We start from the raw sequence: 17152 nt of genomic DNA on the forward strand, positions 1-17152 counted from the left end.
TTATGATGATAGATAGATGGGGTACAGGTATATAGTCACTAGTGTTAAGAACGTGGCAGGGCAGCCTCACAACCTCTCCATATTCTACGGCATCCTTATCGTGGTATTTTGTACGGGCTATACAGTTGCCATTATTTACTGTTTATCTGTAGCACCATAGTCACCATAAAATTGTTGCATCTAATAGGCCTGTGAAAATAGTATTGTGTATATCCGAGATGTCAGAATATTAAAATAAACATAAAAAGGGAGGACAATATGATCTCATATGATTAGTATATGTGACATTAATATAGACGTGTACAGACGTATACAGACGTATACAGATATTATCAGTCCAACTTAACTGGTGGGCTATGAGATCACATTGTAATTGTTATAAAGCAGCTGTAACAATCGTCTTATTCTTGTGACGTGTGCTTCTTTTTTATCGTTTTGTGTGTAAAATGTATTTTATCAGCTTCCGCTCGGGGTGTGGGAATTGTCGTCATTTGTTGTAACAATTTTGTGTATAAAGGTATAAACATGGTAGTTTTTTTCTTTCCTCGGCTAATTTTGATATCATTCGTAGAACAATTGGCGGTAGATAAATGGAAAGGATTGTTAAAAAGTACCATCTACTTCTAGATCAATGTTAGTTGGGTACAGTATAACTATCCGTTAGAATAAGTTTTAATTCTAAGTTTTAACGTTAATTTGCACATCCTAGGAGAATTCCCAAATCGATCTACCGATAATATTGATCTATAAATATGGTTATTCTACCATGCCATCTCGTGAGCATATTTCTGTTTTTTTTTCAGTGTCAATGATTTTCGACTCTTAATTGTTTATTTATTCTATCGTTCAAAGATCGTGATTTTATTGTCTTGCTCCGTTTTTCCTTTGATCTGATGGTCCATTAATTCGTTATTTTGATTATATACCAGGACTGGATAGTGAATAAGCTAGACAGGTTAATTTCTGATTCGTACTAAATTTAAATCAGTTGGTCAGAATAAACACAGTCGATCAGAATAAGATGTGAAAATTAATCGGGCTGCATGCTGTTGAACAAGTTTCACTTAGAATAGTGTCAGCTGGTGGAAAGGTAGCGTCCGCCAAACGGGCGGTACTGTCCTCACTATCTGTTTCGTTCAATATTCTTCATTTATTTTCTCATTATTCGCATATCCTATGACCACTATATAGTAGTAACTAACTTTACTAAACTCGATTTTATTGTGATTCACCAAACCCTGTATTTAAATACAGGGTTTGGCACAGTCGATAATGATTATGAAGAAGCTGTATTAGTATCACACCAAGTTTGCATGATCCCAGATTGAAATAACCGTGGTTCCATCCCACGCCTGTTCAATATGGGTTAGACATTCAAATAGTCCTAATATCTGTTCATTAACATTTGACTTGCTTGCCCACATGATAGTATAGAGTCGATCTTAGTACGCTAGATATGGGAGATAGCTGAATGCCAGTTTATCCTTTTTTCCAGAGATCTTATTATTTCTCATACAAAAGTCGCATTTGTGCAGTGGTACGTCTATTATCCATAGTGTATCCCTATTTTATTCCTATTTAATCCTATTGTATTTCTATCATATTTAGCATATCCATATTTGCTATTTAATAGGATGATAATAAATCACCCTACGGCTACACTGGACTATCAAGCGAGACGATATATATGTGTTTATCCGTACCATTTTACTGTCACCACGGCATCAACTTTAACGCGACTTTCCGTAAAAACCGTAAAAGATATACAACTGAAATTTTTTGACTGGGTCAAAAGCTTTAATGGCCTCCAAATCAACATGAAAAAATAAAAAATTGGCTAAGGAATAGTAATTTTAAAGCCCAAAAATTATTTTAGTCTCTTGAGTCTTGACTCCATTTTAGGGTTATACGGGTTCCTGAATCCTGCTAGTGTTTGATAACGCGTAGCTATACTTTCTATCGTATATTTTCACGGGATCTTTATAGATATAGATATATTGCAAATGATAAAAAATAATTTATACGATTAGAAGTAAGTTGACGCTTATAAACAAAAATAAAAATAAAATTGTGTAAGCATACATGAAATTTATTACTAATACTAGTTCATCATTTGGGACGGTGTTTGGTTCTGCCCTCGTTTCCATGTTAAAGTGAGTATCGACTATCATGTGAACCGCCCTCGTGTCCCCCCTTTTCAGAAAGTATCGCCCTTTATTGTGTCCTACTCCTACGCCCTCGTGTCCTGTATCCGTTCGCGTTGTTAACCTGGGGACTTCAGGCAATGTTACATCTTGTTCTAAGATGAGAAGTATAACGTACCGTACTCGGCTTAAAGTACGTACGGTACGAGGTTTTTTATTAGTACGTACCGTCCAACCACTTTAAGTTTAAAGGGGAACCGGACACGAGGGCGTACGACACAAGGGCGGTAGGTGCTTTCTTAAAAGGGCGGACACGGGGGCGAATCACATGAATCACTTTAACATGGACAAACGGTCTGGTTGAGGTAAAGCTTAGCTCGAAGAATTGGACCTACTCACGTGTAAATTTGAAACGAAACATAGTGATGTGACAAATAATCACCCAGATTTAAACGAACCAAACATTTAGAGATTTTCCTTAAATATCTCAGACAACTCAGTAGCAGATTTTGGGGTTTGGTAACGTGCTTAGACCAATCAAACACTGCCTAGGTGTTCATGTGACAAACTTGGCATTCAAAATATCGCAGTCGCTGACGCTACGGTTACCCAGGTTTAGATCAAGGGGAGTACGTACAAAACGGGTATTTACTTTGGGTAGACGAATTTCACTGAGGTGTGTTCACTCAATTTCAAACCATCAATCCTCTCAGTTAAAACGACCATCATTTAGGACGGTTTTTCTTCCACCTTCGTGTTCAGGCTAAAATGAATCATGTGATTCGCCCTGGTATCCACCCTTTTAGGAAATCTAGGTAAACTATAGGTAAAAATATAATATTAATCATAAGCTAAAATGTACTAATCTTTGTATTCTAAATGGGGAAAAAGAAGAAACATTGTCAGTCAGTCGAGAAAATTGTCAGTCAGGCTATATGGCAGCTTTGTAGATGTTGTGACTATGCTAGTAGTGGTCCCAGGCTTGCGACTGGAATTGCGGTGTTAAATCGATTTAATGGTACCAACGATCCACCTCCCACTTGTTGTTTGGTACTTAGCATTAATAGTGTTAGCTGTAGCCATTTATAGCAAGAATCTTAAAACTAAAGGGGATGACAAGGAAAAGAGGAAGGAAAAAGAATGACGGGACAAACAATTAATTAAAGTATTCATAGGAGCATTAGATATTGTAATTACAAGCTTCAATAATAAATCACTGACTAAAACTTCTAATTAAAATGACACTTGGTACGCTCGCCCATTTTCACTGGTCAGTCTGAACTTCGGTTTAGCACGTTGTACACTTATTCACCTAAGTTTCAGAATTTGAAAGTAACGCCCTTGTTTCCTACGCCCTCGTGTCCTCTGCTCTTGCGTCTACCGCCCTTGTTTCCTACGCCCTAGTATCCTAAACCCCTTTAAAGTAAGACATTTTTTCTGAAAAAATGGTGCCCGTTTTTTACCACATTTTTTTATTGTTGATTGTTGTAAAATAAGCAGGTATGCACGCAATTTTCAAACTACGATTTTGGTGCCAGTGAATGCTAAAATCATATTAAACAATCTTTAAGACAATAAATTAATTTGATCAATATTAACTGCAATTATACTCAATAGGAGTAGTGAGTACGTACAGTCATACTATTCCGATGATGGAAATAAGAATGCGGCGACATAAGTTTAGGTGCCCGTAGCGCCATTTCAAGTGTTCCTGTTATTATTTTGTCACGAAAGTTGGACTTCCATCAAAAACCCATTTATCATACTTTATAACCAATTTTATTAGTACGTTATACGGTACAGCCATTTTTAAAAGTACGTACCGTACGAAATTTTCATCATAGATCTTGTTATGTAAATATTTTAACAATGAACTTTCGCTATGATCATTAGTCTTAGAGTTAATAAGATATTCACACAATTCTATGTTAGTGTTACGACTATGGTGACAGTATTATTGTAAATGTATACTGTATAGTGTATACCATAGGCATATATTTCTACTAACTAGTATGGTAGCCTAAGATTATGAGAAAAAATGTTATTATTCATAAAACATTCAATATCTTCTAAAAAGTAAAAACGGTATTTATTCGTACGTATTTTTGACTTGTTTCGTGCGTTAAGTGCGTGAGGTTTTAAAAGTGCGTACGAACCAACTATGGTATTGGTTATAGGCTGTATCCCAGTACTATCAGTGTCTTTGTGCCACTTCTGTCGGTTAACCGTTTGATGGTCACACTGTTTACCCTTGAGAGCTCATGGTAGTACTCAAAAGCTTCCTCAAAAGCTTCCTCAAAAGCTTCCTCAAGAGCTTCGTAGTGAAGGATAATAATTTGTGCGCGATGAAGCGTCAAGTGACACGAACATCCTCCTAATCACTAATCATGTGCAGGTTGTATTCCATTTCCACGAATATATGGCTCTTTCCACTTTCCACCCATTATTTTTTTTTGTTTTATTATAAAGTCGCTTCGGTTGATGTTTATTTCCGTCAAAAGATAACAGGATGATGATAAATCACTCTACACTGAGCTATCACGTGACTAAGTTTAATAAGTCGGAAGTCCTCTAAACGGAAAATTCAAACCCCAGTGCATGAAAATCTAATCTGATGAACCCAACCTAGTTAACCCTTATCCAATCTCTAACTCAAGCATATGCTAAAACAATAAAACGATTAAGTTGACCTCGTTGATAATATTTTATAACTTATAAACGATCTAAAAAATTTTACCAATCACTATTTTTTCTGATTTTTCCTCTGTCAAACGTCCAAGAACCCCGATAAATAATTTTATTTTCTGAAGAGCTGACAATAAATATTTCAAATAATTGGGTATCTTGTCATACCTTGTCACGCATTGTCACCATACAATAATGATAATTAAAACATATTCAAAAAAATTCCAGCACATTGTGCTATCAAATTGTGAATTGTACGACGCATAACACCTGTTAAATATACCAATATGAACGCTCACCCTATGGGCTCGTGTTTAAATATCAAACAGGATTTATACTTCTCGAGCTACGCTTTAACATTTGATTTAACCCTCGGAAGCATATTGTCTATTGCACGTTTTACCATGTCAATTTTTAACTTTTTAGCCTCCCTTCTGATATTGTTTTTTAGCTCATCTACTGTTTGTGGGACTGGGTCTGAATAGACACGTTCTTTCAGATAGCCCCACAAAAAGAAATCGGCCGGATTCAGGTCAGGGCTGTAGGGAGGCCAGCTGAACTCAGCTTTCCTCGATATCAGTCTTTCCCCAAAATGCTCCTTCAGCCAAGCCAAACTTTCGTGCGAACAGTGTGGAGGGGCCCCGTCTTGTTGGAATATACAGGAATCAAGTATTTTTTCCTTTTAAGTACTGGGATAACTTTTCCACGCAACATAGCAATGTAATTTGCTGTCCTTATCGTCTCTGCCTTCTCTTCTTCATTCTCGAAAAAGTGGGGTCCGAAGACACCATGGTAACTGAGGCCCATCCAAACAGTCACCTTTTCTCTGGTTTTTGGACCTTCCACGGTGGCATAGGGTTGCTTATCTGACCAGATTCGGGCATTCTGAGTATTTTCCTGCCTGCATTACCGTATTTCTTTGAAAGTGCCCTCCTAGCAGCAGCCCAACTACTTCCGTTGACATAGAAAAGCTTGACCATGTCTACTCTCATTTCGTCTGATATGCCAGGTTTTGACATTTTTTCGAAGAAAATTTCGAAAGGATACAAATTTGCGAAAAGATGAGTTTTGAAACGAATTTGTGAGATATAACTAAAATGTAAGGTATAACCAGCATTTTAAAACCGATTGCATCTAATTTTGCTCCTTCATAAAATTAAAAATTAAAATTTTAAATTTGGACACGAGTCTCGAAACACCCTGTATGACCAAACACTACTAGTACTATAATAGTACTGGCATTATCTTATATCCTATCTCACCTAGTCAGCTTATAGACCGGATCCTATAGTAAAATCCTGATCAGATTTACCGTATACTTTTCGACAATTTGATTTTTCTCGTCTTATGTTATCAACATCATCAGAATCTACTATTATTTGGCACAGTCAGCTAGATTGTTAGTCGAGACATACATTATCCATCTGTATGTGCTTTTTAGTTCACAGTCATGAAAGTAAGAAATATACAGTTCCGGCGACTGTCCGTGCATTGCCCGTTACTAAATAAGTTTACGACTACTTCACAAAAGGCTATTTAATTAGATGCAATTACAAGCTATTGTCCAATTATTTTTGAGAAAGGACAAGCTGGCAATCTTTTATCTTCCAATCTGCGCTTTCTTGAGAAAGGAAAAATATTCTTTTATTGACGGATATATCATATTCATATGGTGCGGGGTGTATTTATAAACGCCTAATGCATTTGTTATACAAAAGAATAGACAAAAGGTTTACTAGTGCCATAAACAAAAGAGTTTAGTAGTGAAAAGGCAAGGATACTATTTCTCGATCTGTTTCTAATGTTATTGAGTATTTACTTTTGTAATTGTTTCCAAACGCTTGACGTACGTGTTGCGTAAATGCTTTATAATATTAACATATTATTTATATATAGCACATTATATTAGCCAGAGCTCGACCGGGATACCGGCCGGTATTTGGCGATTTTGGACCGGTACCGGTACCGGCCGGGATTTTGGTTTTAGCCGGGATTTTAGCCGGGATTTTTCCAAAATAAATTCTTTTTTTTTTCAACGTAAATTCGAGTCCAAAATTCGCAAATCTGTAAACATTTTCCTAAAACATTTTGATGAAATCATTAAACAATGGAGACTGGAGTCAATCTAGATTGAAAATAATCATGGGTTTCATGACGTCGATTTTAGATTTTCGTTTACGAGTAATGGACTTCTTTCTGACTTTAATGCTAGAAATATGACTTATGACTTAATTATTGTGACTAAGTGTCACGGCTCACGGTCTTGTGTAAAACAGAGTTCTCCGGGTAAAGAAAGCATTAATAAATGTTAATAAATTGTTCTATTTATAAGTATTCACTATTCAGTATTCGCCCTATTCAATTATTCAGGTAAGGTTATGTAAACTGTAAAGTGTAAAGCTCCACCGTCAAACTCCATGTTCAATCAAATTAGTTTAAGTAACCAATGCCAGATCACAAATATGAGTTCTGTGTCAGTTTTGACTTATATAAACATATTTAAGTTTGTCCTTTACTTGAAGGTTTTATTTTAAAATTGTTCATTCTAACGGAGTAACAGAGAAATATCGGAAAAATCCCGGTACCGGCCGCTATGACGCTGATCCCGGTACCGGCCGGGTTTTCATTTTCATCCCGGTACCGGTACCGGTCCCGGCCGGGATGGAGGAAATCCCGGCCCGGTACCGGCCGGGACAAAATGTCGATCACGGTCGACCACTGATATTAGCACTACTGATTAGTGCTGTTGTTTTGTTCTTATGATTTGTTGGTGGGTGTATCTTTATTTATTAGTGCAGTGTGTAATAATATATCAATAAACCTTCCAGTCCTATGATTCCTATATGATCCTTTTGAAGTGATTTCTGGTGGTTTATTGTTAATCGTAGTGTGGTATATATCGATAAATCTTCCTATGATTACTATATGATATAATTAAAATGATCTTTTCTGAATAGATTTGTTTATGAGATGATTAAGTTGTTTGTTGCTAGATATTTTCACCTCACCCTTTAGAACCGCTCTGATATGGTAGTACCTGACACTTGTGTCAGTTGCTAACCATATGGGCGGTACACAAGCATATTATTTCATTTCATTATTACATACTAGTACTATATAGTTATTTTAAGCTTTATTTTCCTTTTCATCATACATAAGATGAAATTCTCAATATGTCTTTCAGTTTATAGTTTGATAAAATACATTTACATATTATGGTAAATAAATTAATCAGTGATATTCTACCTATGTCCTATGTAGATTTGACAGAACCATACTTGTCATATTCGAGCCCTACTGCTTTGCACGTGCCATGATACAACCAATTATTCAAAAATACAATCGTCGGAAATGGAAAATGTCTTTAATCTTTATCTTAGTCCACAAGCTCCATGCCTTTTTAAGCTGACATTACAAGTTTGATTACGTGTTACTGGCAGCTATGATCACTCTGGTCCTGAAAACTACGTTAAAACATTTGTACACTCTTAAGACCAGACTTAAGATCTACGAAGCCCAGGTGGTCTCCGTCTTAATGTATAATTGTAGCTGCTGGGCTGCTTCAAAGCAGCTACTGAGTAAACTGGATATTTGCCACAGAAAGCATCTGAGGCAAATCATCAGAATGACTTACCCTAATATAATCAAAAACGACACCCTTTACAAGAGATGTGAAGTGGTTCCACTCAGTGAGCGTGTTGCATGTGCACGATGGAGGATGCTCGGACATGTCCTTCGCAGTGATAACAACTCACCTGCACAGCTTGCATTACACTTTGCAGTAGAGAGTCAGAGTACTAAAAAAGGTAGAGTAGGCAGACACCAGTCGAACTTGCTTAGGACTATTAAATTTGATTTAGGTAGTAGGAACATTCCATTTGTAAATACAGACGATTTGTACAATTTAAGACTTTTAGCCTCTGATAGAGCGGGATGGAAGAAGTTGTTATAGCTTGTGTATCAGTATTTCTTTTTTTTTCTGGCTACTTATCAGATCTTTAAGATGTTCATTTATGTTCTATTTTTGATTTGAATAAAGTTATATAATAATAATCAGGCAAATTTGCAAACTTTGGGCAGTTCATTAATAATTAATAATCTTGTATCCTAATTATGCTAATAGTAGGTAATAATTATGCTAACATTTTCTGATATATTTATCACTCAGCTAGCTGTGCACCAAACTATGGGGTTACTATGGATCTGTCTGGCAATGCTCCTAACAATCCGATCTATTGTCGGAGATCCCACTATTCCAAAGTCCCAGGCGAACAAAGGCTTTAAGTTTCAGAGCGGAACGGGCAAGAATTTCTTCGAGATGAAGAAAAGCAGGGAGGAACCAGTGAAGAAGGAGTCAGCCATGTGCCTCGCGTTACGAGGATTGAGGGAGATGAGCAGCAGTGAGATAGCAGAGATAGTTGGGGAGGCATGTCCTGTTCAGGAAGGACAGAGCGGTACTCCCATAGAAACAGTCCCTGTAGAAACGGGAAGTACTGGGGGCACCGGCTGCAATCCTGGAATGTCTATTGAGGAAAGGGTTACACTTCAACGGACTGAAACCAGACTCAATCAAACTCTACTGGTACTGGAACAAATAAGATCGGAGAGTGAAGCTTTTAAAAGTGCTTTGAAGAGCACAGAGCAGCAACTCTATTCAACAGAATTAGAACTGGCACAAACCAAATCAGATCTGGATAGCAAAGCGCTTCAACTCAATTCAACAGAATTAGAACTGGCACAAACCAAATCAGATCTGGATAGCAAAGCGCTTCAACTCAATTCAACAGAATTAGAACTGGCACAAACCAAATCAGATCTGGATAGCAAAGCGCTTCAACTCAATTCAACAGAATTAGAACTGGCACAAACCAAATCAGATCTGGATAGCAAAGCGCTTCAACTCAATTCTACAGAAATAGAAATGAAAATGGCACAAACCCAATTGTATGTGGATAGCATGGTGGAACTACTCAATTCAATAGAATTAGAACTGGTACAGACTAAATCAGATCTTGATAGCAAAGCGCTTCAACTCAATTCAACAGAATTAGAACTGGCACAGACTAAATCAGATCTTGATAGCAAAGCGCTTCAACTCAATTCAACAGAATTAGAACTGGCACAGACTAAATCAGATCTCGATAGCAAAGCGCTTCAACTCGACTCAACAGAATTAGAACTACTGGCACGGACCAAATCTGATCTGGATAACAAAGCGCTTCAACTCAATTCAACAGAATTAGAACTGGCACAGACCAAATCAGATCTTGAAAACAAAGCGCTTCAACTCAACTCAACAGAATTAGAACTGGCACAGACCAAATCAGATCTTGAAAATAAAGCGCTTCAACTCAATTCAACAGAATTAGAACTGGCACAGACCAAATCAGATCTTGAAAATAAAGCGCTTCAACTCAACTCAACAGAATTAGAACTGGCACAGACCAAATCAGATCTTGAAAGTAAAGCGCTTCAACTCAATTCAACAGAATTAGAACTTGCACAGACCAAATCAGATCTTGAAAGCAAAGCGCTTCAACTGGAATCAACAGAGCTAACATCTGAACATGCCGAAATAGAGAAGTACCAGTCCATTCTGGAAATAAAATGTAAGTCCAAAACTTTTTGTCAGTTAAAATTATTCATGTTTTACACTTAGAACTTATAAGTAAATATTTACTACTACTAGATGAGGTATTTACTACTACTAGATGAGGTAACATATAAGAAAAGGAAATTATTGTGCGAAAGGTTTATAAGTAATTATAGTAGCCATATAGACTATTTTGCCTCAGCTTGCTCAAGTGCGACTGAACAGAGCCCAATCTATGGTGACTACAGTTGGACTGAAACTGAGCCCTTTTCTTACGCACACCTGCCCTGTGTACACAATGTAAGTTTTGTTAAAATCTCAAATAATCACCAGAGATCATGCAACTAGAGTCTGAACTGATTTAATTCAACCTCGTAAGACAACCGGATGACTTTTAACAATCGCTATTCGCTTCACAATGCCACTTAGTATCATGAACATTATAACAGTAAAATAATCTTTCAGGGAGAACAAAATGCCCGAAAGTTTTGTTTGATTTCTGGAGAATTTGACGCTACGAATTTCACACTCTGTAGATCTCCTGCAGCTGGGCAAATAGAAAACATTCTATCGGTAATTACCTGATTTTATATTAATCATACTCGTGCTACATAATTATGTGCTTTTGCATTACTGATATACTTTATGAAGGATCATCAGCAAGCTAGGAAAGTATTTATATTCTAATTATCAGCTTTTACATTACTGATACTTTAAACCTGAAATAATCTGTAAAATGCTATAGCTGATGTCTTGATGATATGCTACTGATACTGCTAAACCCCAAATAAATTGTCAATACCACAGCTGATAGAATCCTAACCTAATAACAGATCTCGAGTACATCTTAACAAAACCTAAATTCCCCACCAGGAAATTGAGAGCGTGACGACAGAATCACAAAATCGTCTATCAGAGGATCTGACACAGCTAACAGCTGAGTCAGGAGACAAAATGGGCGCTGACGATGTTCAGAATATCGCAAACATGGTCGGGATATTCACTGCCTCCCCGGACATGGAGTTGTCTGACAAAACTTTAGACAATCTTATCTCCGTGGTGGACAATATTCAAGATAAAACAGTGCTGGAGTCGATGCAAGACGAGGAAGCAGGCAGATCCTTCAGAGGGGCTACTGTTACTATTGCTAGCAAGCTCGCTAAAAACCAGGATTCTTTGAAAGCAGGAAACTCACTTGGTATGCTGCCCCACTTTTATATGATTATTTAATTGCTTAGTTTACAAAAATAACTTTAGTACATTAAGCATAAGGTAGCATTAATTTTCCTGTAAGTTAACAGGGATTAAACCAAGTTTAAAAGTTAGTAACCACTACATTTATGAATAACTTATGACCTAGAATGTGTTTTAATAACAAGGTTAGCTGTATAGTGAAATCGCATCTTGTCGCATTATCAAGTCTCATCTTGTACAAGGCGGTATTGTATCATACTCACATAATGATATCACGTGGTACCCAGGTTTTGGAGTTGCCAAGGTGACTGTAACAGGAAAATCAGAAAGAAAGAATTTATTAGTTCTAGCTGGTGACACGAACTCTCTGATTGGGAGCACCAATGACGCTGACGACAAATCCAAGAGATTTTTCTCTGTAAATATTGTTGTTTTTATTGGTTTTTAACAACTTATAATTTATGTTTTTGTCAAACTTAATTAACTTTTACTTATATCTATTTAATACAATCGATCAGTATTACTATCATTACAAATATAGCAGTCTATACTCTTCCTTTTCTAAACGTAGAAACCTTCTCGGACAGGCTGAATTAGAAACATCAGAGACTGAAGTAGCGACAGCGGTTTACTACATCTCAGATAAAGCTTTCCCTTCCAGAGCTCTGTCCTCATCTGGAGAGGATGCTATTAAAAGAATTGCTCAGGGTATCAGCAGAGTTTTAGATAACGATAATCTCTCTGGAAATGTTAGTAGTCTTGATTAATGTTACTGCTATAGTGCACGTGTAAATTGTAGTAATGTTTTTGATGATCATCTCAATTCCTAGCTCATGAAATTTATTTTGCATCAAAAATAAGAGGAACTAGGTGGGATATTAAACACTTCGCTCAAAATAAACCATTACTACAACTTCAGTAAATATCTCTAACTAATATGATTACTACTATTTCAGGAGGTATCTCTAGTGGCTACGGTTATCTCTGACATCAACATTGTCGACACAAACTCGTCTCAGATAACCCCTTTGAGACCCAACAAGACAGCTGTCGTCAAATTTAAAGTTCCGGTACGTTTTTATACGAATTTTGTATAAAAACTTGTCCATTGTATTACCGCGTTAGAGTGAAGCACCTTAAATTGTTATTTGATCAGCTAACCAAACAGCAAACTAACGAATCAATCAACTTTCCCCAGAAAGACACTGAGTTGAAGGTACACAGCTTCGTAAAGAGAAAATTACTGGTCACGAGCAAGGTCATGTGCAAGTTTTATAACGAATCAGGTATGACACCATTACCAAAATAGCATTTTAACTCTTATTTCAGATGGTTTCATCATTCAATTTGTTTTAATTTACATATCAACCTGTGCGAGTGAGTTGTTGATGCCTCGTTAAAATAACCCGTTTTAGAGCAAGCTTGGAGTGAGGCGGGTTGTAAGACGACTGTTGAGTACGACCAGTATTCAGGAGCAACTGATGTAACGTGTCACAGTGATCATTTAACTAGTTTTGCAGTTCTCATGGTAAGCTATTAAGAACTTAACGAGTGAAAAATTAAATCTTTATCTTGGTAATAAGGAGATTTCCCCAGAAGTCAGCTCACAATAAATTAAACGATCAAGAAGGCTACACTGTAGTATTAAAGTTGAAAACCGTACACAATCAAGTCGCAAAAATAAAATGCTTTTCTCCTAACCATGCAACTATAAGTATACTGTTTTGCACGTGCTGACGATAGTTAACTATATTACAGACCCTGTCAAGCGAGCAAGGGCACGGCGAGGAGGAGGTTTCGGACGTGCTGCTAGCTACCAGTTTAGTGTGCTTGGTACTGACATTGGCAGCAATCCTACCTCATAGGTTAGTTCCTCCGACCTTTACCAATTGTTGAAATTCGACATCTAGCGTAATTTAGCGTCATCTAGCGTTATCTAGCGCGAAATGACACTAGATAGCGACAATTAGCGACAATGTCGTCGCACCTACAATTTGCATTGGCTGCTATCTTACCTCATAGATTAATTTAAAAGTTACTCTGCATGATCACCAAATAGTTGTAGGACGACAATTATTAATTTGAAAAACAGCAACAACTTAAATATTATATAAACCCTCTTTACAACTTCAAGCCAGCAGTTTTTTACGTTAATTTTGATTTAAATTTCAATTAGATGTATCCTCAAAAGTCTCATAATTCAGTACCATATAAAGGTTTACCTTGTTTTCAGAGAGATTATGAAGATGTTACCCACCAGAGTAAACCTAATGCTTGTTCTCGCACTTATATTCTCAATTATATGCTTCTTCTTGATGGATTTCTTTGTGTCTGAAGAGGAAACCGTTGATACACACATCTCGTGTTCAATTGTAAGCTAAACCTGTAATTCATATAAGACCTGTAATTCATATAAAACATTAAACCTGTAATTTATATAAAACATATAAAACCTGTAATTCATATAAAACTCTAATTCATATAAAACATATAAAAAATAATATCTGTAGCTGCGGGAGGTCCGTGCTTTATTTTGTTAGTGATTGTTACCATTTATCTCAGATTGAGTTCTAACTCAACTATCTGCCTCAGATTGCGTTCTTGCTCAACTATTTCTGGCTGTGTCAACTGAGTTGGATGGTTATCGAAGCAGTGACTATGTATTTTTCTGTAGTGAAGGTTTTCAACACATATCTTCGTAGACCCATGTTGAAATACAGTGTGGCTGGATGGCTTCTACCCGCTATTTTCCCTTTGGTTGGACTGGTTTGGGGCGGTTCAGATTTCGCTGATCCCAAAACGTTAGTTACTGATTCGGATTCCGATTAATTTGATATAATATAACTGATAATAATAATACCGGATACCACCATTAAATTATTAAAGTACGAATCCGCGCCAAATGTGATACCCCGCACTTAATTTAGCGCAAAATGTTATACCCCGGACTTTCATAGCGCCAAATGTGATACCCCGCACTTTTATAGCGCCAAATGTGATACCCCGCACTTTTGGCGCCAAATGTGATACCCTACACCTAATTTAGCGCCAAATTTAATATCCCGCACTTATGACGCACTTTCAGATGCTTTGTGAGAAGACCCTACGGTTTTGTGTCTTTCTACGGACCTGTAGTAGTCGGAGTTACAATAAACTGGATTCTATTTTTCTACATAGCTCGAGTCATCTTATCAATGGCATCCAGTACAGCCAAGCCCGAGAAAATGAAGGTGTCCAGCGTTAAGATGAGATCGGTTAGTTATTTTAGGAATTGGGAATGATGGTGTGAGGGGTGTGGTAGCATGATGGGTTGGGTTTCAGATAGAGCAGAATGCTTATAGTGTGTAATGTTAGTCAATATATCTCAACTTAAACTCCTTATATCTTCAGAGGCAGCTCCGTTCTGCACTGATCGTGTCTACTTTCCTTGGTCTGGGATGGATTACGGGATTCTTCCTGCTCATGAACAACTCCAACTATTCTGAAATCAACACGGCAATCAGATGGCTATTCATATTGGTAAATGCACCTCAAGTAAGTTACTGTTAGCATTAAGGTAAGTTACTTTTTGCATTGGTATTACAAAAAAAATAAATGTTTGTTTAAGTTAAACCCATTATTGTTCATCACGTGCTAGTTATATTGTTTCAATTTTCTAAACTTGGACCTCAGAACAAATATTTCAGGGGCTGTTTATTTTCCTGTTCTACGTCGTCCTAAAGGATGAGGTCAGAAGATTTTGGGAATCCAGGATCACACATGTGGGACGCTCACTTGGTCTTGTCAGTTCTAAAAAAGGTAGGATATCATCTAAATTAGCCTTGAAATTCCGTGTGCAGATGATTTATTTGAAGCGCCTCAGAAATTCACTGATCCCATAAATAAAAACTGCAGTAGGGTCATTTTATTCACTCGTCAAAAGGTTTCCATCACAACATAAGTTAATGCTGTATAACATGTTTTAACATTTGATCAACGAATTTTAATCTAACATAAAAGTGTAATGCCGAAACATATCTGGCTATATCTACATTTCAGGCTCCAGACTCTCCAGATCCCAAAGCGGATTCTCCTCCGAATATACAGGTACAGTTTTATTTGTAATGAGCTTATTCGAGCTTCAAACTTTTGCTTCAAACTTTTGACTGACATTTATGATACCTTAATATACTATTACGATATGTGACCACTATATTATATTCATGATGTAATAAAATAATACCTAGGTATTGTTTGTTATAATTTTTATAATTTTTAATAATTACAACAATCAACTTTCCCGTAGGGGTGGCAAAAGATGAAATCGTTGAGTTCAAGTCTACTAAGTCGAGCATCAGATCAAAAGTATCCAGCATCAAAAGCACTAAGCTGTCGCACCAGCGTAGTTTCGAGGGCTAGTGCCATCTCTACCATACTAGTAGGATAAATAAAGTAGCCTACAAAATCAGTTCTACAATTTCATGATAAGAGAAGATTGTACCTCACTGATAACGAGGTCTCCCGTAACGTTACAGCGCAGTTGTTCGGGACGAGATTATAAACACTTAAACAGTAAAGAAATGAGAGCGATAAGGTTGGAGCCCCGCACACATGTTACATCAACTATTAGTATTACATATTGTAACATGATGCCAGAAGAGGCTTAATTCGGCTGTATTAAATATTTGTTTTGAAAATTACAGTGGTCGCACTAACGTGGAACAGACTGTTTTTCAGATGTCGCATTTGAAATTTCCCACGGCCGCTGATCTAACATTAATTAAAGGAAATATATAAATAAAAAGAAATATAAATCTATACCCTTAAAACTAGTAAACAGTAAGACTTGTAAATTGACATCTTAATTTTTAATTGACATCTTAATTTTTAATTTAATTTTCTGCCTTGAATAAGTTAATTATCAATTAATTGCTAGTATGTAATATGCTATTACTATCAATAACCAAAAACGTCTATCAAATGATCGTTCAGTTATTACGTAATCTCTATCATATACAAAAGTTATTTTATTTGGAACAGAACATCTGTGCGCTGTTTATTTCTATTTCAAAAATTAACATTAGAAAAAAAGCGCGGGCCCATACCATGTTATGAGTAAAACACAATTTGCGGTGCAAATAAAAAATAAACAAAAATTAGAATCTACTATCGAGGTATTATTTTTAACGGTCAATCAAGGTACTATATCTATAGGCTAGAGCATTATTTTAAAAAGTTAATGTATTATTTCTATTTCCATAAGTCAAGATTACTCCAAATGTTGATGGTTTCTTTAATCCTGCTTTGCATTTCGTTGATTCTACCCATCACACTGCTCATCAGACATTCTGGCCCGGACATGTCTTCAGCAGTATATCTTCCCATTTCAATACTCTGACGTCATCATGTTCCTCCTCTACTGCAGAACACAGTCCTGAAGTAAACATCTTCTCTACATCAGACGACTTCAGCTGTTCCGAGTACAAGTTAAACTTGTGTAGTTGACCGCCGAACACGTACTCGTAGTCATCTGAGCTGGATATAGCATATTTTCCCA

General features: G+C 36.7%; 1 protein-coding gene across 1 annotated transcript; it reads left to right on the forward strand.

Annotated features, from left to right (window-relative positions):
• The first annotated feature begins 9001 nt into the window (after window positions 1-9001).
• On the forward strand, window positions 9002-16635 carry LOC134813893 (adhesion G-protein coupled receptor G6-like). Its single transcript, XM_063821815.1, has 17 exons — window positions 9002-10438; window positions 10625-10722; window positions 10888-10995; window positions 11296-11620; window positions 11904-12034; window positions 12204-12365; window positions 12573-12686; window positions 12815-12902; window positions 13032-13144; window positions 13375-13481; window positions 13850-13988; window positions 14209-14417; window positions 14702-14870; window positions 15007-15150; window positions 15303-15414; window positions 15655-15702; window positions 15902-16635. Exons 1-17 carry the CDS (start codon window positions 9016-9018, stop codon window positions 16012-16014), a joined length of 3603 nt encoding a protein of 1200 aa, XP_063677885.1. The 5' UTR covers window positions 9002-9015; the 3' UTR covers window positions 16015-16635.
• Window positions 16636-17152: the final 517 nt, after the last annotated feature.

The sequence above is a fragment of the Bolinopsis microptera genome, chromosome 4, assembly GCF_026151205.1.
Source record: "Bolinopsis microptera isolate Bmic1 chromosome 4, MBARI_Bmic_1.0, whole genome shotgun sequence".
In the NCBI taxonomy this organism is placed as follows: Eukaryota; Metazoa; Ctenophora; class Tentaculata; order Lobata; family Bolinopsidae; genus Bolinopsis; species Bolinopsis microptera.